General features: G+C 39.1%; 1 protein-coding gene across 1 annotated transcript in view; it reads left to right on the forward strand.

Moving 5' to 3' along the window:
- Window positions 1-18,803, forward strand: part of LOC146321189 (exostosin-1a-like) — a 45,612-nt gene extending 26,809 nt beyond the window's left edge. Inside the window, exons 2-11 of the mRNA XM_084726241.1 lie at window positions 3,492-3,585; window positions 7,831-7,938; window positions 8,804-8,923; window positions 11,561-11,693; window positions 12,295-12,413; window positions 13,591-13,686; window positions 15,340-15,429; window positions 15,592-15,752; window positions 15,874-16,045; window positions 17,895-18,803. Of these exons, the coding sequence (XP_084582367.1) occupies window positions 3,492-3,585; window positions 7,831-7,938; window positions 8,804-8,923; window positions 11,561-11,693; window positions 12,295-12,413; window positions 13,591-13,686; window positions 15,340-15,429; window positions 15,592-15,752; window positions 15,874-16,045; window positions 17,895-18,080 (1,279 nt within the window). The 3' untranslated portion in view covers window positions 18,081-18,803. The remainder of the gene's footprint in view (window positions 1-3,491; window positions 3,586-7,830; window positions 7,939-8,803; window positions 8,924-11,560; window positions 11,694-12,294; window positions 12,414-13,590; window positions 13,687-15,339; window positions 15,430-15,591; window positions 15,753-15,873; window positions 16,046-17,894) is intronic.
- The last annotated feature ends 4,441 nt before the right edge of the window (window positions 18,804-23,244 follow it).

The raw sequence follows: 23,244 nt of genomic DNA on the forward strand, positions 1-23,244 counted from the left end.
TGTTAGACTGCTCTGCTCACAAGCAGCCATCTGCATGATGGTGCACTCAACGCAATATGGACTGAGGCAGGATTTACCTCATCATGTAGAGTTAATGGCTGACATTGCTGTGAGATGCAGTGCACTTCCTCACTGGAATCTATCCTAATTTTTTTTTCCAATAAGACCAATCTGTTGAACACCTGGATGCATATACACTATGAAAATCATGGTAAAATAAAGTATCAAATGCACACCAAGACAGAAGTTGGTTTATGAAGAAGATATTTTTGAACACTCATCCTTAATGTCTCCTCTGACATGCGGTAGCATACTGTGAGACTGCTCCTCCCCACAGGCAGCCATCTGGAAGAGTAGAGAAGAATGGAGGTATGCAGGGAGAGGAACATCTGGTCTTTTCGGAGTTTGCTCTGACAGGAAATGTGATGGATGGGAGATTTACACCCAGTCAGACCCAGATATGGACCTATACTTTTGTTTTTATAGGACTGCAAAACGGGTCAGTCATTACATGCCTCTGGCTGGATTATTTGTTTGTCACACTTAATGATAGCCTATCATATCTGGGATGGAGTCAAACTGATGAATCGGGTCGACTTTTCATAATGGATGCACAGATCAGAGCAACATCTGCTGCTACATAGACTGTAATATTACTGACTACAGGCTATATGAGCTGTGTTGATAATGGACTGATATGTTCATTGTAGTGTATTACCTCAAGCTTAACTGTTGCTTTTATGCTTTTGTGTCTGTTAATCTTCCTCAAACTTACTTTAGAGGTTGGCAATTGTAAATAGTATGTGTCTAAAGAGAGATTATCCAGATAGATATTACATAATCACCTAGTTTATTCAATATTGCACTTGATATTTCACTTTGCACTCATTTATGGCTAAAAGTGGTTAGTAGAATCACCTCAATAAGACCAAGAGTTTGTATTTGGTGATTTGTATGTAATGGTTATTGCAATCAATGGTGCCTAACAGAATTCCATCATGTGCTCTTTACACTATGCAGAGAATAAGAGCATAGTGAAAAAGATAGTGTATGTTTGTGAGCCAGGAGGTACTTGAGATATCACACAACCGTGACCTCCACTAGAAACTCTTTGTCAGGCCTCCTGGAGGGCAGCCAAAATGCTGTGAACTCAGTTTTCCCTCAAAAATATTAGTCAGACATCCTCTGACCTGGGAACTGCACAAATGTTTTAAAACTGGGGATGGTTTGGTAGCACTTTTTCCATGTCCAGTACAGATACAGCAACCCAATCCAGCGCTATCTTTTCCCATCTTTTAAACAACAAAACTATTAATAATACATTTGTGTGAATGTGTTTTGCTGTACCATGTAAAAAAGTCTAAAACACATCATGCCCAAACTGTGAAATAAGTATTCTACTCCCAAGAAGATATACACTGCCCACAACACTTACATATTGCTGCTTTTCTTTTTTATTATTTCAACCTTTCCACACACAGAACTTTTAGCCACATTTTTGATTAGTCCGTACTATTCAAACATTCAAAATGAAATTTTAAAGATTGCATAAATGGTACTGAGTCACTCCACACATCTGACGTGATGAGTATGGCCTGTCACTTAGAGTTTAGATAAGCATTTACATGATAGTTTCAGCCACCGGCCGTGTTATCTAAGCCAGTCATTTTGGCTAGTGTTGGACCAATATCAATACTGACTATTGGATTGGTGCATCCCTAGTTAAAACTAGATTAATCTACTTGCAAAGATAGTTGATTGTACCTTCATTGCTTACACCTCCAGCCCAACAAAATGCCAGTGAGCCTTGCCTTTTACCATGAGAGAAGCGAAATTTATTTTGCCTGGTTGGTCTCTTAGTTCTAACAGCTCTGTGCCTCCACAACACTTTGATGTTAAAGTGTTATTTCACTCAGTTTAATCATGCAGTGATAATGTTAATGAGAACTTTATTTCCAGCTGGCTTGGCCTCCTGTGGTCTTTGCTGAATGAAAGGAGGTATAGATTGAACCACTTGTTAGCAGATGAATACAAGAACCCCTTGCTTGACATTTGGCAAGCACTCAATATCAAACTAAAGCCACATGATTTCTATACAGAACATGGAAATATGTGGTGAAGACGGCAGCTCTTTTTAGCAACAGTTGAATATACAGTCATTTTTGAGGTGGTTGGGAATTAACTGTGTCTTGTGTCCTTATGTATATGCCTCTAGTATAGATTTAATTGGCTGCCTTGTCTGTCAGCATTATTCACAAGATATGGAGGTTAATATGAATTTCCGATTAACTCAATAAATGACTTGATTAAAAGAAAAATTACACATGTATATACTGATCAGACATCTTTTTGGGATACACTTTACTTACCTTAGACTGTGTTTCAGATTGATGCCCATAAGACACAGTGAGGAAAAGTGTCATACTTAATATCATAATCTACTAAGAGGAAACTGCATCTATATTTATGTGCACTGGCTTTACCCCGTGTACATGACATAAAGCTGACATGTGTCTTGGCTGTGGGGTGACTGTAGCATTAAAGTGGATCAGTTGAGGCATCAGGTCTGCAGTGGAAGAGGAATTTACCTGAATAGTGACACTCAGCAGTATACTTAGAGAAAAAAAATCTCAGCAGCACACACAGAGAGAAACCACTCATCAGTACACAGAAAGAGAGAGGCAAGAGATAATAAAGGTAAAGCCCAGAAAATCTGTATAAACACATTTACAATAAAGAAGAGAAAAGAATATGTGTACACAAATTATAGCTCACCTTTGTATCCATATTTGCATTCTCATGCAAATGTGGTCATAAGCTGTTTTAAATACACGCACAAATTTGTATGAACGCTTCTTTGCAATAACACGCTGAGAATATAAACTGTGCACACTTTCAGTCCTCTCTAGTGAAACCCAGTCCAGTGCTTGACATCCAGGCAACTCACAAATCCGCACTCTTTCACACACTCTCACAGGCACACAATATAATATTGACACTGAAGGAATTCCAAGCAGCTCCTTAATCCAAGCAAGTGCTGACTGAGGCTTAGATTGGATGGATGGAGTGAGGGGAAAAGGGAGAGATGTTGATATGTGCAGGTGAGAGGGCAAGGGGTTTAAAGGTGGCTGGGGAGACGCGAAGAGAGAGGAGGTGACATCAAAGCATGGGATTTTCCCCAAAAGTACTTGTGCTTTCCAGGTATCTCGTTGTTAAAAAGAGGTGACTTTTCTTTCCTGTTCTCCATGCTGCATTCAGACTGTTTAATGATACTTGGGCCTGGTATTTGCTGCATTTATAAAGTATTTTTTTTCATGAGATATCATTGTAGCAATAGGCTTTGGAGAGGAAGGTCAATGATCTGTGACTAACTGGGCAGATTCTCTGTGGTCTTCTGTTGGTATCCTGTACACATGAATACAAATCGTGTTGTTTAATATGTTAAATTGATTGGTTCCTAATGTCTTCTCTTCTTTGCTATCATCTGACAGGTACGACTACAGAGAGATGTTGTACAACTCCACGTTCTGTCTGGTACCTCGAGGACGACGGCTGGGTTCTTTTCGCTTCTTAGAGGCTCTGCAGGTCAGTAACAAACATACAGATGTTTCTCATTACTGCTAGGTGTAGCTGTAAGTAAACAGAATCACTTACAGTAGGTGTATTATGGTGACTCGGAAATTTGATTATGCCTTTAGGTTTTGTTTCATAAAATAGACAATGAAACACATAATCATAATTATCACACTCTAAGGAAAATAAACACAAAGACAACACCTCACATACATTAAGAACAAAAATTACAAATTTCCAATAGGTTCCCACACTTTTTGAAATTCTCCTGCCCCTACTCTGGGTATGTAACTCAATCTCTCTAATACAGTGCAAGATGCCATTTCCTTCATCTATACATTTACTGGAGGTATGTCCATTTTTCTCCAAAATAGAGCCATTATCCTCCTGGCCAGAAGTGGTCCAAAGTCAATTGAAGTTATCTGAACTAAAAGTAAAGCTCTTCAGGTATATTCCAAGTACACACAGTTTTGCTTGGTGAGGCAACTTCACTCCAACGATCTCAGAATAGTCTCAACAACCGTTTTATGTTTGGTACTTTATTAAATCCCTCTCTCTCCCATCTTTCCTGGCAATTGCTGTGAACTAATAAAGTGAAAATCCCAAAGGAGATATTGTTTTGGGAATTGCAGTTGGTTGAACACCGAAAATACAGCTGCAGTATTTGGACCTGATTAAACCCCAATCAATGGTTGACCCATGTCGATTTTTGTCCCAAAAATGCTTCAGCTGTCAGGTTTCTAAAGTGCCTGGATTAATATGATACATTTTGGCAACTTGGGAGGGCAGCGTAACGTGATGACCAAATACAAGTTGAACTGGTTCAAAGAATTTGTAGTGCCTCAGCGCTGAATCTATGGTGACCAGACAATAAAGCCATTAATCAAAGTTTGAGACTGGAAAATGTGATGTACTAAGTAACTCCCAGTAGCTCTCTCACCCACTGCCAGTCATTTTGTTATTGTGCAGACAGTGTTGATACAGCTGGCCCTGACTCACCCTTTTCTGTCTTCTCTTTTTCTTCTTTCTTTGAGTTACTTCACCCACATCTACGAGTCATGCTGTCCTCTAACAGTACACATACTCTTTTTAATTCTAGTACATTCTTCAATGACTGTCCCTAATTTCCAGTGGTACAGAACCAATCTTACTTGCTCTTTCATTCACTCAACCTTCCTACACACTTAGGGTGCACAGAATGTCAAATCTTCTTGGTGACACTGCTATGTGCTCAGTCCATAGTTATAGTTATCTCAAGGAGGTGATGATTCGGTGGAAATGTGTTTTCATGAAACTTGGTGAAAGGGTGTTGCGAGGGCCAAGGAAGAGGCTGTTCAATTTTGTGTATCTGAATCAAGAGGCAGGTACACAAATTATTTTTCAATTTTGTTCATATTGAAAGATAGGGCATTTGACCTTGGTGGAGTTCTGTGCCTTCCAAGTGCCTTTTTACTTAAACAGTAAGTTTACTTTAATGAACAGTTTTGCTTAAGGCAGTTATGTTATAAAAAATAACCTTTCCAAACTTTCTTCATTGTAAGAACATTGCTTGTTGAATTGCCACTGGACAGGATGGAATTATGAGGCAACCACGTTTTTTGCTGAACAAGAACCTTTCAAATGTATTGATTCTTTTAGATAACCACTGGTTGTAACTAGCATTGCCCTGTGAATTCAGTAATCCTCTAAATATTGAAAGATCTGAGTAAATGGTTTAATATATATAGACAGCTTTTTAATTGTCATATTTAAAAGAATTTAACTATACCACGAATGAATATTTTCAGTTTATGATCATGTCTACAGGCTGAGCTGAAACACTTGTAATTGTAGACCTGCTTGTCATTAAAAACTGAAATGGCGCATTACATATTGACTGAACTTGTGCTTCCATTATGGCTTCATAAACCTCTGTTATTTTGATGATGCCGTTAGCTGTACATATAGCCTGAATATGCTGTAAAGTGTTTAAAATATGACATTAAACAGGTAAATATTTGGTTAGAGAACAAGTAAGTCTATTTGCCTTCACACACCAGAATGAGAAATTGTTCATGTTAAAGGATTTTTTTCCCCTTAATGAATATATATGGGAGAAGACTTGGGTTTTGCCTCTGTGTAAAATTAGATCTTAGATATTTAGCTGTTTTTCTCCTACAGTGACTTGCAGCACAGTAAGTGCAACAGTGTAAAAAAAAAAGTCAATATTAATGTCATGAAAAAATCAAAAGCCACCAAAGTCATGGTGTTGGTTTCTTCTGTGTGAGTTATGTTTGTGTCAAGTACTGTACTCTTGAGGAAAACAGCAGAGAAACAGTCAGGGAAAAGAGAGATTTTTGATCAAGTAGAGTAAGAATAATGACTTTGCAGTGACTCTTTATTGACTGGAATGGGGAGATAATTACACCGCTGGGGAGCCAGGAGTGAAACAGTGGACTGATGACCAGGTCGGCGCAAGAACAGAAAGCAGTGCAGCTGCAGTTGAAGTAGCATGCAGAGGTTGGCTTGTGTGTAGGGCTGGACCGTGGCCTGGGGGTATTAGTGCGTCTTTCCACTCGCAGCCCTTGCAGGAGAACACAAGTTGAGGAGGGCAGGTGGATGTGGAGAAGCTGAAAGCAAGACAAGGCTGGATGCGGTAGTCAAGGGAGTAGACATATGACTGAGCTAGAGCAGGGTGAGGAAGGAGGAGTTGACTGATTTGGCAGTTGATGTAGAGTGCAAACCTGCAGGATCACATTGTACAATGCAGGTGCCATGACAAGCAATAGGCTAGAGTCACTTTGAGCTCCTCTGTTATGCGTGTGTTTGCAAAACATCGGGGGTTTATAGCAGTGAGTTTCATTAATGAATGTTTGTTCTACGTGTGAGTGATGTGATGAGTTGGAGGAGAGGATTGAGCTTTAGGAGTCTCTATTTGATTGCTCGGTGAGAGCAGATAGGCCGGGAAAGCATGGGAATGTTTCAGCAGACTGCTGCCTTTGCTAATGACACAGAGGAGATTAGACGAACACTGCACCACTCTGATGCGGGACCGTTTGTGCTTGGACGTGCGTGTGCATGTGCAGTGAGTGACCAAGGCCAATCAGTGAATGGTAGCTCGCTTAACAGATTATAGGGCCGGCCACTGCAGGCAGGATTCTGCATGCACTATCCAACTCTGGCAAGCCCATACAGACAGACTTGAAGGAGCAATATATAACAATTATACGTCCAAAAATGAGTACTGCTGAAATCCTATTTAATGTGCAATCTGTGGTTGAAGCGAGTTGTTTCCCCCTGCCTCCTTCTCTCAAGACTTGCAGCGCAATACGAGTGCAACATTGTAATTTCACAATAACAAGCGACAATGAGTCCTCCACTAAGTCCTTTATCCGGAAAATAAAAGCCCACTGCTCTGACAGTACACTGAAGTTTGAGTTCAGTGACTTCCTGCCTTACTGCCTGCCAGGCCAATCAACTTATTGCTCAATTTAACCATAATTAACATGTACTCCTTCTAAAACATTATTTATGATTTCTTATGATAAAACAGTTTCATAAAGAGATATTTACTCATTCAGAGAACATTCAGCATTTGAACTCTAATTAATGTGAAATGGTCAAACAATAACACAAATTAGGGGCCAGAATAGAAATTTCAAAACAGCACTGCAGCTTTAACATTGTTGTCAGAGAAATAGAGATTATTATAACAGAGATTTTAATTTAGCATGTTTCCTTAATCTCTGATGACATATCATGGACATGATTTATTTCAGTTAATATAGTACATATTTCTCCTTTAAACTTAGCAGCACAAACATGCACACATACAGATGGTCGAAGGGATTCACAAGGACACACACAAACATGGATATACATTTCAGCGCAGTTTCATTAATCTGTCAGACATGGGTTTAATGTTCAAATATGCTCAAGTGCATCTTCTTTCCCACTGAACATAACACTCATTTTTATGAACACACACTGCCTAGTCACTCTGAGAGTCAGTCATCAAGGTACTGCAGTAGTTCTGTAGTTAATGGAAATGTGTTGGAAGATGAGTCGCTTTTATTGGTTAAATTGCCTGAGTTGATTGCTTGGGAAATGGACCTTGTGCAGTGATGGCATGAGGTTGCAGAGCATGAGCCATTTAGTAACATTTCAGTTTTCTCTTCTTTCCAGTCTGTCTTTATTTTATTGCCTGTATAAATACATATTGATCTTATTAACCAACTGTGTATTTTTTGTGTTTTTGTTTGTGTATGACTCTTACAGGCAGCTTGTGTGCCTGTGATGCTGAGTAATGGCTGGGAACTTCCCTTCTCAGAAATCATCGACTGGAACACGGCAGCTGTGATTGGAGATGAAAGGCTGCTATTACAGGTAGAAAGTTAATACAGATCTAAAGTTGGATTTACTCGAGATGTATGCCAACACTGTTATAAGAAAAAGAAGAAAGGCTAATCTGCACATTGTCAGTTATCCTATTTTCCTGACCTGTAAAGTTATACATTTAAATGTGTGAAACAATGCACTTTTTAGTTTTGTTTTGTTTTCTTTATTAGTTTTCACAATTTGAAAAGAAACATTATGTACAAAAGTACATGAAAAAAACAATGCACCCTTTGTTAGATTACATTTTTTCATTTGGTTTTACTCTGCTTAAACAGCCTGAGTTAAAACTTTTTAAAATAGTAAGTGTCTCTGTATTTTACAACAGGCATAACTAATAAATGAGCTAATTTGCCTACTTGTAAAATGATGAGCTTCTAATAGCCAGTGTAAACTCCCATAAACTTAGACTGTTATTACAGGTTATTACAATATGCCTTTTTTTTCATATTTAGAGATTATCAAAGGATTGAATAGGACTGGGTTGAAGTGGATTGAAGTTGTTTAAGGGCCACATTTATATGACTTTATAGCAGAAATGAATATATTTCCAGCTTTGTACAAAAAAGATTTTGATCTCTATAGCTAATTTCCCTGTTCCTGACAACTGTACTGGGGAGAATTTTTATATGACTAAAATGATTAAGGCTTAACTTTATGCATCATTAAGGGTGTGGTCAATTTGAATAACTGGAGTCAGCGGTCGCCACACCAAGCCTTACAGTGGCTCATCAGGATCCTATGGGTGATGTCACAGAGACTTGGTCTGTGTTTTCTACAGTCAATGTAAGTGTCTGTTTTTGTTTTGTCTGGGCTAATTTAATAATCTGCTAACATGTGTTTGCTTGTGTCTCAGATTCCCTCAACAGTACGCTCCATCCACCAGGATAAGATCCTGTCCTTGAGACAGCAGACACAGTTCCTGTGGGAGGCTTACTTCAACTCTGTGGAGAAAATAGTACTGACCACACTGGAGGTGCGCGCGTGCACACGCACACACACACACACACACACACTCATGTTTAATACATTGCACATGTGTACATGCAAATATCTGTATACGCATGCATAAATGGACTGGGTTATATTCAATTATATGTTATAAATATAATTTGAATTTTAAATATATTTTAGTATAAACTGTTGCACTTCGTTTTCATTCAGAAGTGCCAATCTGTGGGAAGAAAATCAGATACCAAAGATTTGTTGCATAGAATGTCACAAATGTTTTGCCTCAGTATTTCTGCACTTCATAACAGTACCACTTGATACTCTCTTCAAATTGCATCCTCTTGATAATGTTACTACTGTGATTCCAATATTTTTCACTTTCCTTGCATGCTTGCATACAAATATACACAAGCAGATGGCATAAACCCAATCTATTGTCATTTGTTCACATAATTCTTGGACTTGCGTTCATCCCAGTTACTGACTTTGCTTTGACAACCTTACAAGTGAAGATGGTGTAGTTACAGACTTTAATACCCACAATAAAACTGTTCCAGACTAGATCAAAAAACTAGAGGGATGAGATATATATTGTTAAACACTGCTGTCATGTTTCTGAGGCAGTTTCTTGCTGTGGCTTGGCTATCAATCATGTCAGTAGTTTGTTCCTGTCAGAGTCCATTTATCTGTATTCTTCCTGGTGAGTAGCAGGCTATCATACTGCTCTGGGGCTAGAATTACAAACAAGCAAAGATGAGAGCAGGGAGGACTGAAAAAGGATAAGGGAGCAAGACAACAGGCAGGATATGGGAGGCTGGTTGTAAGTCTGGCAGGATGTTTTGCTGCATTTCAAGTGATGTGTTTGTGCTTCCCCAAATTCACCATCAACAATCAATTATGGCCAGTAATGTGCATCTAAAGTATAGTTTTAATAGTATAGATGATAAATGTGTTAATTTTGAATTTGATGAATGTTGCTTTAATTCAAAAGTTAAGATTCAAACAGGAGAAGTGCTGCTGATTTTCAGTTGTGTTACATGTAAGTGTTATTGCTGACTGCAGTTTACACCATTAGTTGCTGTCAGATAGTGTTACGGAGACCTAGTCCCATGAGGCAGGAAGTCAGGCACTGGAAGACAAGTCTGGGATTTCTCTGTCAGCAGGGTAAAGTTACAGCCCCAAGAAGCTGTTCTTCGATCTATTTACACTTTGAATATCCTAACTCTGTTCCAGCACATGCCATAGTGCAAGACTGGTTAGAGGTCAGTGTTTTGGCTTTAGATTTAATGTATAAGTTAGCCACTATTAGCAAGGGATTCTATCCATTTACTGTAAACACAGCAACGTTGCATCACAAGAATCTGTTTAGTTCCACAGTATGCTAAAAGAAGTAAAAGGGTTTACTCTATAGCTGCCCCATAGCTCCCAGAATGCTTAATATTTTTATCAAGGCATCTTTTCAAATGAGTCTTCTTAAAGCTGGTTTGGAGTAGGAAGCAGTTGGTGCTGTTGGCCTGTAAAGCCTGCTAGCACATTATGTGTGATAGAGGGCTAAACAAACAAACTTGTAGATTTGGGTAAGGATTATGAAACAGCTAGTGCCAACCCACTTAATTTTGAAAAACTAACTGAAATGATGTACAGTTTTAATTATATTCTGACTTTCAGAATATCTCAAACATAACAACATAACTTCAAAGATAAACATTTTGATTACCCATTATAAAAAGTAAAATGCTAATAAATATAGTGGCTTATGAAATTAATCTGAGGGTGATTTTATTTAGCCTCGCCTGCCAAGTTAAAATTGTCAATTTCAATCAATTTATGTTTCTTTTTTCCTTACAAAACTAATTATATCCAGATGTAAATGAAATTACAGTTAATGGATTTGCATTATCATTATAAAACTTTAAGTATTGTTTTCAGCTCAACCTGCACAGCAGCTGCTGTTTTTTTGCCTGAGTTGCCTTGCATAATTAGATTCAAGAACTTGAAAAGAACAGACTTTACACCCACCTGCCACAGTCTAGGAGAAAATTTGTATTTGATGAATATGCTTCCTTATTTCATTTCAGTAATAACATGATTTACTTAAGTTTGGTACTGTTAGTAGTATTCTAATTCTATATGTAATATGAAGATATTAATATTCTATATGTAATATGAACAATTAAGATGGAATAGAGAATGAGATGGTATGAATGAATTAAATGGAGTGACAAATTAAAAAGAATTATACATCACAAACCAAAACAAGCTGTCCAGAAGAAAACAATGAAAGGAGAATTAAATAGTAGGATATGAGTTTGTTTATGAAGAGACATGACAGCATAATGAAAAACACTTATTTGTAGTAGGCAGGTTTTTGTGTATTTGAAGAGACTCATTGTTTTGGTTTTTAATTTGAGAAATGCCAGAGGATCTGTGTCTGTGCTCAGTTTCCAAGCAGCACATAAGACTGGCATAATTACTGTTTTCATTTGAAGTGAATGGACATGCAGGATCTTGGCTCAGAGCTAATTTCCTGCTGACATCTTACTGACAAATCACAGTAGTTGTACAAATACTGTTTCTGGGCCTTGTGATCTTTTCTGTCACACAGGAACAAGGAGTATCGTGGATATTTTATTGATACATCTCCTCTCCCCTATTTATGCAGATCATCCAGGACCGGGTGCTGCAGCACACCTCGAGGAGTAACCTAATGTGGAACAGTCTGCCTGGAGGCCTTTTCACCCTGCCTCAGTACTCCACATACCTGGGAGAATTCCCCTTCTACTACGCTAAGCTAGGTCAGTTAATTATTCAGGCACATGCTGCTAAATGCTAAGAACCATATTAATTGCACACGGTAAGTTTTGATGCACTGATTACCATTTTATGACAGGAACAGCTGCTGTGTGACAGCTGTTGAATCTTCATAAACGAACATGTGAATCAGTGACATTGCCACAAGTTATGCAGTATATCTTTATAAATTCATGATTTGTCACAGAGAGGCTCACCAATTAGACCTGCCATGTTGCCATGTTGTATTTGTGCATGGTTAATTGGCCAGATATGCAGCTTGTTGCTGACATTGGGATTTGGTTAACTGGCACCTTTTCCCTTACAAGCCTAATTAGAACTTTTCAGTCACACTGGAGGCCAAGTAAACACAGCTTGAAGTAAACAAGCACAAACTAAGAGAGGCTCAAAGCTGTCAAGGAGGCTATTACATACAGATGAAATTCTACTTATAATTATAGGGTTAGTCTTAGTGCATTTTCATTTTCTAGTGATTGCAATAGGTGACTGATGGTGATTCAGAAGATCATTATCCTGGTTGAAATCTTACCTGACGGGTTTAAATTGCTTCTTTTCTTACCTCTGATGTCTCCTGGTTCTTTTCAGGCATTAAGCCCTACCCCAAGTTTACAGCAATCATTCACGTGGTGACCCCACTGGTCTCCCAGTCCCAGCCGGTCATGAAACTGCTTGTGGCTGTGGCCAAATCTCAGTACTGTGCTCAGGTAATTCAAAACCTAACACACTACACCACACTATTCATTATTCACCTCACATCAGATTGACCCGATCTGCATCGGTTTCTACTAGAGCTGTACTGAATTTAATTTTTTGTTTACATTTGAAGCATCTAATCAAACAAAAAACACAATTTGAATAAAGTGATTAATCAGATTAAATTAGCTTGTCTTTTTGTTAAATAAACTATCTTTAATGAATGTAACTTGTCAGTTTTGTCAACTTAAATGTATTTTCTGATTCTGTTGGAGTGCTGCTAGACCATCCTGTCAATACAGGTGCATGTGTGCAGCAAGCGGGAGAGCAAACAGTTGTTTGGCTGCAGTGAAAATGTAGTTTCTGAAAAGCTAAATGCCAAAAAAAAAGGACTGGAGCAGATTATTTTGCCAAATAAAAGCATGTTGTGAATTGAATTATTACACCTATCTTTTCTATTTATTTATTTTTTATTTCTTTCCAATAAATTTTAACCTAACACTCTGAACTTATTGTAAATGTTTGGACCACAGGGTTCTATGCAGTCACCAGTGGATTCTATTTCTACAAATACTAATAACAATAGGATTGGGAAAATGTTTAACAAATTAAAACACCAAGTGTTTTAAGACATAAAATGGAAATAAAGGGAGCCTGTCCAAATAATTTCCAAATAGTTCTCCCTACAGATGCTATAGATCCTATAATACTAATGCACAGTGTAGGAAACATAGGAAGCCCTTACCTGTCTTTTTTTTTTTTCAGTGCACAAAACTGTACACTACTCATTATTCTGGCATTTTGCAAGTTCACCAAAAATGTGACTTCAGTCTTTCTGGATTTAAAACTGTATGGTGTCAGCACATTTTGTTTTAACATTTAAGTGATGTACTGTCACTATCATGTAATGTAGGTGGTGTGACAGTTCTGAAAATAGATGTGCAGTAGAATCGTGAGGACGTTTTTGGCGTTACTTCCCAATAAGTAGGATGTAAATAAAAATAGAGCTTTGTGGGTTTTTGATCTGTACATATATTGGTATGTCTGGCAAGGATTGTCAGACATTAATAGAGTTCTCTTTTAACATATTCCTCATTAGGTGCACATACATAGATGTGTAGATGACTGTGAACATGTTGTGTTCAGAATGATGATGATGTATGCTTTACCTGTTTTCCCTTTGTGCAGGTGATTGTTCTGTGGAACTGTGACAAGCCTCTTCCTGCCAAGCACCGCTGGCCTCCCACCTCAGTCCCTGTCATTGTTATAGAAGGCGAAAGCAAGGTGAAAAAAAAAACTTGTCTGTATTCTTTGCTCATTGTTACTGCAGCCATGTCACAGTGCTGGAAGCCTTCAGTTGAATCCATATCATAGTGTAAAATGTAAAATTGCAGGCAAACTTTCTTACTAGGTGGTTGAAGTGGTCAAAGTCCATGTTCTGCTTGTTCTGCTGTTTCCAGACCATCTCTAGGTGGCTTGAGCAACCAGTTCATTCCTTTTCTTTTCTTTTGGCACTTTAGTATTAGACTCTTCAGATCATGGGATCAGTGCAAAAAGCACAGACATAAATGCTGTCATGTCCAAGCTTCAGGCCTATTTTCACACAAAGGAGTTGAGACGCTATAGCGTTTCAATTTACTGTACACAGAATTTGATATTTCTTTCTTTTAACCCACATCTTTCTGCCTCACTCATTGTAATAACAGGAGGACACTGTCATTAAAGAGTGTCTCACTTTTTTCAAAAAGTGCCTACCGGCTAAACCTACTGTATATTTATTGCAGGGGTCTCAAACATATGGCTCACGGGCCAGAACTGGCCCATCAAAGGGTCCAGTCTGGCCCTCTGGATGACTTTGAAAAGTGCAAAAATTGCAGAGCAGCCACTGACTCAATTTTTTCAATAAAATTAACTGAAATTCCTATTTGTCCACTGGAGTCACACTGTTAATTATGAGTAGTAGGCCCTATGCTGGACACACTATGATAGATCCCACATGCTTATGTACAGGCTACGTGACACAAACCTGTCAGTAGTGCCAGTTGTAGACTACTGTTCATACAGGAGCAAAGCAGGCACTGTCAATTTTTCCATTGAAAATAGTCAAGTTCTTATTTCCTCACAAAGACACTGAGACATATTGTTGAAATTGTGCTTAAAGTTTAAGACATCTGAGACTGTCAGACGATTCATTACCTGTAAAATGTTTTCAGAAAGTACTTGTGCCTCTTTACACTAAAATGGAAAAATTAGGAGGTGATGTTAGGATATTAGGCAATGGTTTGACTGGTCTGACCCACTTGAGATCAGATTGGGCTGTATGTGGCCCATAAACTAAATGAGTCTGACACCCCTGATTTACTGACTGTTGAAGATGGGGCAGAAGCATTTGCTAATGAGATTTCAAATATAATAAAGGTAGATAAAATTGGACTGAGGACTTTCAGAGAAAGAGGACTTGAATTACTTAATTTGCCTGAAACTTGGCTGGCACAAGAGCAGAAACCTTTACACTGTATTTCAAAAAAGAAACTGGCTTTTAGATCAGTGTGCACTTATTGCTAAAACTGGAATCCACTTTATAAGTACTTGTAATACAGAGTTATTTGCATAGATACATGCCAAGGCTACAGGCTGCAGGGCTCATCAGGGAGGGAAAGACACTCCACTGCTTGCAGATTTCTGTCTAGGGTTTTAGCTCATCAGCGAGATGCTGTATTTCTGCTGTCATTGGTGTTATGTCAGCGTGTATATTTGGCTCATTCTGCTGTTAACGCAGCGAGATGAAACAACTCTGTAGCACAAACAAACATGAAGAAACTAGCGCCGCTTGTCAGGCAGATGTACCCCGCTTGTGCACATACGGGCCCTGTTTATACACTGATTGTTGCTGTTGAGCTGCATTGTAACATTTTGCATGTGTGTCTCTGTGTTTAGGTGATAAGCAGTCGTTTTCTTCCCTACGATACCATCCCCACTGATGCTGTACTCAGTCTAGATGAGGACACTGTGCTCTCCACAACAGAGGTCAGACCACCAGAAAACTACAGCTGACATTGAAAAAAATTGCTTAATCTCTATTATACATCATTTTGTTACAGTTCCCATCAATTCTGTGCTCCTGCTTTCTCTGCCTCATGTCTTCTCTCCCTTGTTCTGTGTCTTTGTTTGTCTCTGATCTCGGCCCAGGTGGACTTTGCTTTCACAGTGTGGCAGAGTTTCCCAGACCGCATTGTTGGCTACCCAGCCCGCAGCCACTTCTGGGACAGCAACAAGGAACGGTGGGGCTACACTTCCAAATGGACCAACGACTACTCCATGGTGCTCACTGGGGCTGCCATCTATCACAAGTAATGACATAGTACTCATTTGTACTCCCATCTGCGTCTTTATTGTATTTCACTTCTCTCCTCTGAGATTTCATTGAGTTCAATACTAAAACAGTTCACTCTCTGTCACATTCTCCCGTAGATACTACCACTACTTATACACCACCTACCTTCCAGCCAGTCTGAAGACCATGGTTGACCAGATGTCAAACTGTGAGGACATTCTGATGAATTTTCTGGTGTCCTCGGTTTCTAAACTACCACCCATCAAGGTCACCCAGAAGAAACAGTACAAGGAGACCATGATGGGACAGGTGAGACAGAAAATCTTGTAAACTATTTCATCTTATTTTGTGCCCAAAGGTGGACCAGGCACTGTGTTGGAGATTTTTCTTCTTTTGCCAAGTATCTTATCACAGATGGACCTTTTCTGAATAGAGCCAATAATAATAATAATGATGATCAGGATAGAAAAGCAATCCCGATATTTAAAGTTGATATACTCCCTATGCACAAGTAGTGGGCATTTGTCTGCTTGTAGAAGGTACATTTTCCACTGTTGATGTGTGGAGTGAAACAACTAAAGAATCTCGGAAAACAGTGGCCAATTAATTATTTTATACCTGGCATTAACATGCATCCTGAGTGATCCCATCACAGCTCTAAGTACAGCAGTTCACAGCTGACATTACAATGCATTTCCACACTTGGGATGGGCACTTACTTCCACACTGTGCAAATAAACATGTAGCTACATTATTTCCATTTGCAAAGACCAAGTGTGATGATATTTCTGATTTGCACCCCAAAAGTAGTAGCCAACACAGACACAAGACGGACACAATGATTTTTACACAAAGAAACTTATTAATGTATAACATTTGCTGAATTTACAAGAAAGCTCATATAATCAAGAATTTGTCATAAACTGTTTCACAAAGTTAATGAAGTCTAAACACTCACAAATCTGGCCATTTTGGACACTTACTCTATGGGCAACAAAGAAGTAGCCTATATTGGTTATTGTTTACTGTATTTGAAAATTTGACGTTTACCATTAATAAAATGTTGTCTTCCTTCATGAATGTAGTGTAAATTGTGAAATCAGTCAAAACTGTGTTCAAATACCTAGCTGCTACATGTTGGCAAGTAGACACACTTCAGCCATGGAGTGACCACCAGTGCAGCAATGACACATCAAACTGACACAATGTTTTTACACTGAAAGAAACAATTAGATTTATTGCTTTTAATGCTGAATTTGCAAGAAGGCTCAAAGGATTAAGAATTTGCTGTAGCCTTTTCTTAAAGTTTAAGTTTCTCCTCACTCAACAACATGGTTGAAACAGACAGTGTGCTCACAGGCAGCTGCTGTTTATCTTGGCAGGTAAGAATGCCTTAACACTTTGCATTTGCAAGCAAGTTAACCAAATAGAAATCTGTTTTGTGAGATGTCAGTTTAGTAGGTGCCCCCTCAATGTACATACAGTACACACAGCATAAATGCTGCTGAAAGAATGTGGTCATATGTGGCCCAGACCACCTCCAAATCTGGTCTTGGTGAGAGGATCTCAGTGCATCTTCAGTCTATTCACTTGTACTTACCATCTGTATGAAAGCTATTGTGATCTGATCACCCAAGACATCTGTTGATACCAGGTGTAAACGAGGCCAAATTGTGAGGAAGCTATTCAGAAACATGAAGGAAGTTCTTTACCGTTAGGAGAAAACACTCCCTGCACTAGCAATTGCCGCTGAAGTGTTTTTCTCCTCTCACAAATTCAGGCTGCTCTTGTTTTCAGTATGCCTGTAAAAGCCCACATAATTGTTTTTTTTCACAGCAATGCTCATTATTAAGCAGACAGAGACCCATGTTTTCCCTGATTATTGTGGAGGCTGGTGGCCTTTAGACACATCGTACCACTTAAACGCTAATAGTGTTAGCTGTTAAAACTGAACATCAGTCATTTGTAAATTTGAATTGTAATTTGCTTTCTTGGAACACAGCCTTCAATAAAAAAACAACTCATGAATAATTACAATAGGCTGTGAAAGGTCAGAGTAATTTATGATGCATTATTCATTTTGTTGGTGTCTGTCTTCCCTGCACTGCCTGTATCTCCCGCTCCCTCTTCCCATTCTGTCACCACCTCACACCCCCAGAGCTCCCGGGCGTCTCGCTGGGCTGACCCGGACCATTTCGCCCAGCGTCAGACTTGCATGAACAAGTTTGCCAGCTGGTTTGGCACCATGCCCCTGGTGCACTCTCAGATGAGGCTGGACCCGGTCCTCTTCAAAGACCAGGTGTCCATACTACGGAAGAAGTACAGGGACATTGAGAGGCTATAACCCTCCAGAGCCCCCCCGCTCCCTGGACACGACAAAGACAGAGCGAGGGGGCGTGCATGTAGAGCAACTCAGAGCTTCTCCATGATTGCATGGATGGATCAGTGGAGGAGCAGATGAGATTGGATACAGGATGGGAGAGGAGGAGAAGAAAGCAGAACAAATGTGGAGACATCGGTCTTCTCAGTTGTGTCCTCCTCCATTTCTCCTTTTCACCCTTTCTCTTCAGTGTATTTGGGGATTGTCCTGCTACACTATGACCTCCACCAACTGAAGGACATCTGAGGATTTTAAAACTGCTTGACTTTGAGGAGATGGTCAAAGTCACAGAGTTGGAAATCAAAGCTTGCTGCTTCAGTGTCCCAACAGTTGCAAACCACTCCCAACTCTAGCCCTCCCAGCTGAAAAAGACTGTTTGTCCCACTCTGTACACTCTGCACAGGTTCCTGAAAGTTTTTGATGACCGAATATTATTGATAATTATGACTATGAAGAGGATAACACTATTTTGGATTGTGTTTAGCTATTTTTTATACAGTGAATGAATGGCCAGCACTACTCTCTGTATTGTCTTAATTCAAACCAATGGCAGGGTGGGTGAAGAGAGGAATGACAACCCCTCAACCACAGACGAGTTATGATCGTTGATATTCACAGTGCCTCAAGTTTATCTAACGGCGTTGGGATCTGGGAGTCTGAGAAAAAGACATGGTGCGGGATGAGCACCTGGATCTTGCTGCTTTGTTTTTTTTTTTTTTTGTTTTTTTTTGTGATTTTCCTTTTAATTGATGGAATAATAGATCTCATAGTAAATTATTCAGGCCAGCATTCAAGTTTATTACTCGCCAAAGTATAACCTAAGTTTATTTTTAGTCAACTGACAAACAAAATTGTGCCATTTCTCTGTAAAACTACAACAGTCTGACACAAGTAGCTAGATGTCACCAAATTTGCCATGTGGGAATAAATATCCACAGGAACTGAACAGAAATACATGCAAAATTTAATGAAAAACTCTATTTTCATCTTAGCAAGAAATCTTCTTCATGTCTCTTTTTTCATTGTGGCAAGCTAGAATTGGTACTTGAATGTGTGCTGGCCTGAAGAAAAATAGAGAATCATAAGAACTGCCTTGGTTATGGGAGGCTGAGCTTGCCAATTGAGCCAACCAATGGTCTGTTTGAAACACATACCACTGTGAAAACTAGGGAACTGATCTTTTTGGGCTTGGTTAGTGGTGGATATTCATCCACGGTTATTGTCTCTATGCCATAGACTCCATTTCATTTTGTCCACTGAAAAGGTTGGCTGTAGCCCAGGCTGATGAGCACTTGCTTTGATCTAGCACCATCAAACAGTGCTCGATGCCATTAGAGTCAGAGTTGGCATCATACTAAATAAACTACTGTATTTTTTTCACCTGTTACAAACAAATCCGACCAGATTGACAAGAATTTTCACCAAACATTTGTGATTCTGTTATAAGTCATAAGGAACCAGTTGGCACCCTTTGAGAGAGATGCTTTATTATGTAATTCTTCTCATCTGTGGTATTTCAGTATAAATACATGTCATTAGAAGCCTTTCGATTTCCAGGATATTTACAGAATGCCAATTTGTATCAGTGATAATCACAGATTTAAACAGCCAGTCATCTCTGAGAGAATCAGGTTGGCAATGTGCCGTTGTGCTTGGGATGAGAGTTCCATAATTCAGTAGGACGATGTCTCATAAATGAAAACTCAGTCTGTGTCCATATGTTCGTTTTCTCAATGTGATACATGTATATCTCATTGACTCCAAATCTGTGATGAATGCCAAGTGTCAGTGGAATGGGAAATTGGGTTTTGCAGGCTAATTGACTTCGTTTTTGCTTCCATTAACAGTCACAGTTCATTTTAGTTCTGCTTTGATATGTCATATCAGGTTGTCTGAAAATGTTAATGTAATTTGAATCTCTAGAATGTGCACCTATGTTTTTAAATCATTGCAAAGTTTCTGTCCATGAAGTATCCCTGTAAAGCCAGCACCATTTCTATAGAAATCTAACCACACCCGCCCTCACGCCTCATTAGGCAGCTTCAGCTTTATTTTTATGGAAGGTAAATGATCATTTTGCTGAGCATCACCATTCTGTACCCTTCACCCCAATATGTGCCAATAGATCATATGATTTTGTTTTATATTTTTTTTCATCTGATGCAAGGAATGCCATGCATTCCCATGTTTATTTGGTTCAATAAAGTTATATCCTGTCTGTATGAGAAAGTAAATTGTGTGAGGGGGAAAGTAAGGGAAGAGTGTTTGTGTGAGAGACTCTAAGAAATCAGCAGAGAAGGGTGCTGCATGGTGTTTTATACTTCTGAGAATGTGCTATCAGCTTGACAGCAAATAAACAATCCTAGTATTACTAAACACAGCACTATCAAGACAACTGAATATGGTCGTAAACAGAATCACATTTCAGAAATGAACTTGGTGCAATATTTAAGATTACATTTTCTCTATTTCTTTTCTCCTTCCTTTTGTTGCTGTTTCAGAGGGCAGGGGGTGATATATTGATGTGCCTTCACAAAAAATATACTTAAGTTTTTCTTCCCATCATTTGCAAGAACCAGGTCCCTGTTTTCATTTCACAGTAGGTGTTTTTTTGTTGTTGTTGTTGTTTTTTTTCTTTATCAATATCCAGTAACACATAATGGCTCCCTAAATGATATTTTTTAACACTGGAATGCTACTAAGACTTATCACCACTCATCTGAAACTGACATTCCTGCCTTTTCTGATGTAGGAACTCCTTTTTTTTTTTTTTTTCTAGACACGTACAGCCTTGTATTACTATACTTGCGAGGATGCAGTAGAGGGCCCCTCTTCCTGGTTGCCACAAGTATAGTAATACATGTAACACACACGTAATTCTCCCATACACACTCAGTATTTATCAGACAAGATTGTGTCTCGACTGAATCTCTGCCTGCTTCCTTCACTCTCTTCCGTAACTGCAGACCTAATTTTATAGAGATTAAAATGGAAAGATAGAGGAAAAATCACAATTTTGTAAAAGAATTTTATAAAAACAAAACAAAAACATCAATAAATAAAATGTTTGATATAAAGTGACTGTCTCTGTGTGTTTTTCTCCTGGCCATTTATTTGTCTTTACTGTCATCGTCAACATCCCTGAAAAAGATTTTGTTTAGATGGCAGCATATGTTGCTCCAAAACCTTGTACCTTTCAGAATTAATGGTGCCTTCACAGATTTGGCAGTTACCCATGATGCCATGGGCACTGAAACACCCACGTACCATCCAAAGATGCTGCCTTTTGGATTTTGAACTGGTAACAATCTGGATGGTCCTTCTCTTTAGCCTGGAGGTCATGACATTGATGACTTCTGAAAATAATTTGAAATGTTGACTTGTCAGACCACATCACACTTTTCTACTTGGTCCATCTCAGATGAGCTCGGGCTCCAGAGAAGTCAGCGGTGTTCTTGGATGATGCTGATGTATGATTTTGGCTTTGAATGGTAGAATCTTAACTTGCATTTGTAGATGCAACATCAAACTCTGTTTACTAACGATGTTTGAAGTCAATGTTACTTTTTATAAAGTTGCATTAAATGCAGTCTCGCTTTTAAATGTGTTTTTTTTTAAAAGATCGTATGATCACACTGTAGCAACTACAAAACAAAACCAACATGGTCCCACTGTGCACTAACGTTATCTCCTGCAACCCTGAGCTGTTTCAAACCACGTTCCCTGATTCTGCTAAAACCTGTTACATGAAATATGTTTTATCTTACATTTAACTTGTTGAAACCTTTAGAAACCTTGAGTGTGTACAGCAAAAGACACACTCATAAAGTAATTCCTATTCCCTGTCTCACCTGGTCATCACTCTTCCTCTCTGACCGGCAGGCAACCCATTTTCAGTCTTCCCGAACACATTTTGCGTGTTAGGGTTTATGCACTGCACCCACTGGGGGAGAGCCAAACTAAATAATACCTTTAGCTTCCTCCTTGTGCGTGTGTGAACCTCTTCCTTTGCCAAGAAACTGCTGTGTTTACATAAATCTGTGTCAGGATGATTGGTTTAGACACGCTGCATAAATAACAGCATCTATCCAGGATGATCCCATGGTGCATGAGAGCTGCCAACTCAGCTGGAGCAACAGCTACAGGAGAGATTGCTACCCCCAAAAACACACCAAACTGGGCTAAACTCTTAAAGCAAAAAGATGTGCAGTATGTGAAAGCTGGACCAGTGCCTACACTGGATAAATTATCTGGTGACACACCAAAAGGAAAACCACTTGGACAGCTACACCAAGACCACCACTCTGTGTCATCTGGAGAACAAAACAGGAAAAAAATCCAGAGATCCAGATGCTTGGGTGCTTGCATGGAGTGGAAATGATTTTTAATAAACCAAGAAGTGAAACTGCACTGTATTGGGGGGCAGATCCAATGCCAAAAGTCTGCTTGTATGATTTAATGGTATGCTAATCAGCTCGACGTCTCCTAATCCTGCTGATGAGATGTGTATCTGCAGTGGAGATGGATCTCAGCATGCATGCAGTCAGGGCTCTTCCCTGCTGTTGGATTAAATACTGTGACTCGAGGCCAAGTTTGACAAATATCCTTCCCTCTCTATCAGCTTTACAAAACTCTTAAAGGGACAGTTCACCCTAAAATCAAAAACACATATATTTCCCCTTACTCATCCAGTAGCCGTCTAGATAGTTCTTGTGTGAGTTGCAGAGATTTGGAAATATCCCATTAGAGATGTCTGCCTTCTCTCCAATATAATGGAACTAAATGGCACTTGGCTTGTGGGGCGGAAGGCGCCAAAAAAAACATTTGAAAAACTCAATAGCAATGTCTCTTTCCAGAAACCACGGCCCAGTTACTCAAATGGACTTTTACAGCTATTTGAGCTCTAAAGGCCAATTCTTATCTAGTTCCACTACATTTGAGAGAAGGCACACATCCCTACAGCTGATATCTCCAAAACACTGCAAGTCACCATCACTATTTAGATTAGTGGTTCTCAAGCTTTTTCGAGTCAGCGCCCTCTTAACCATTTTCTGCTACCAACCAAATAAAACTGTCTTCCTTGAATATTAATGTTTATTATTATTGTGCATTATCATTTCAAATCGTT

The sequence above is a fragment of the Lutjanus erythropterus genome, chromosome 9 (genome assembly GCF_056507025.1).
Source record: "Lutjanus erythropterus isolate fLutEry1 chromosome 9, fLutEry1.hap2, whole genome shotgun sequence".
NCBI classification, from domain to species: Eukaryota; Metazoa; Chordata; class Actinopteri; order Lutjaniformes; family Lutjanidae; genus Lutjanus; species Lutjanus erythropterus.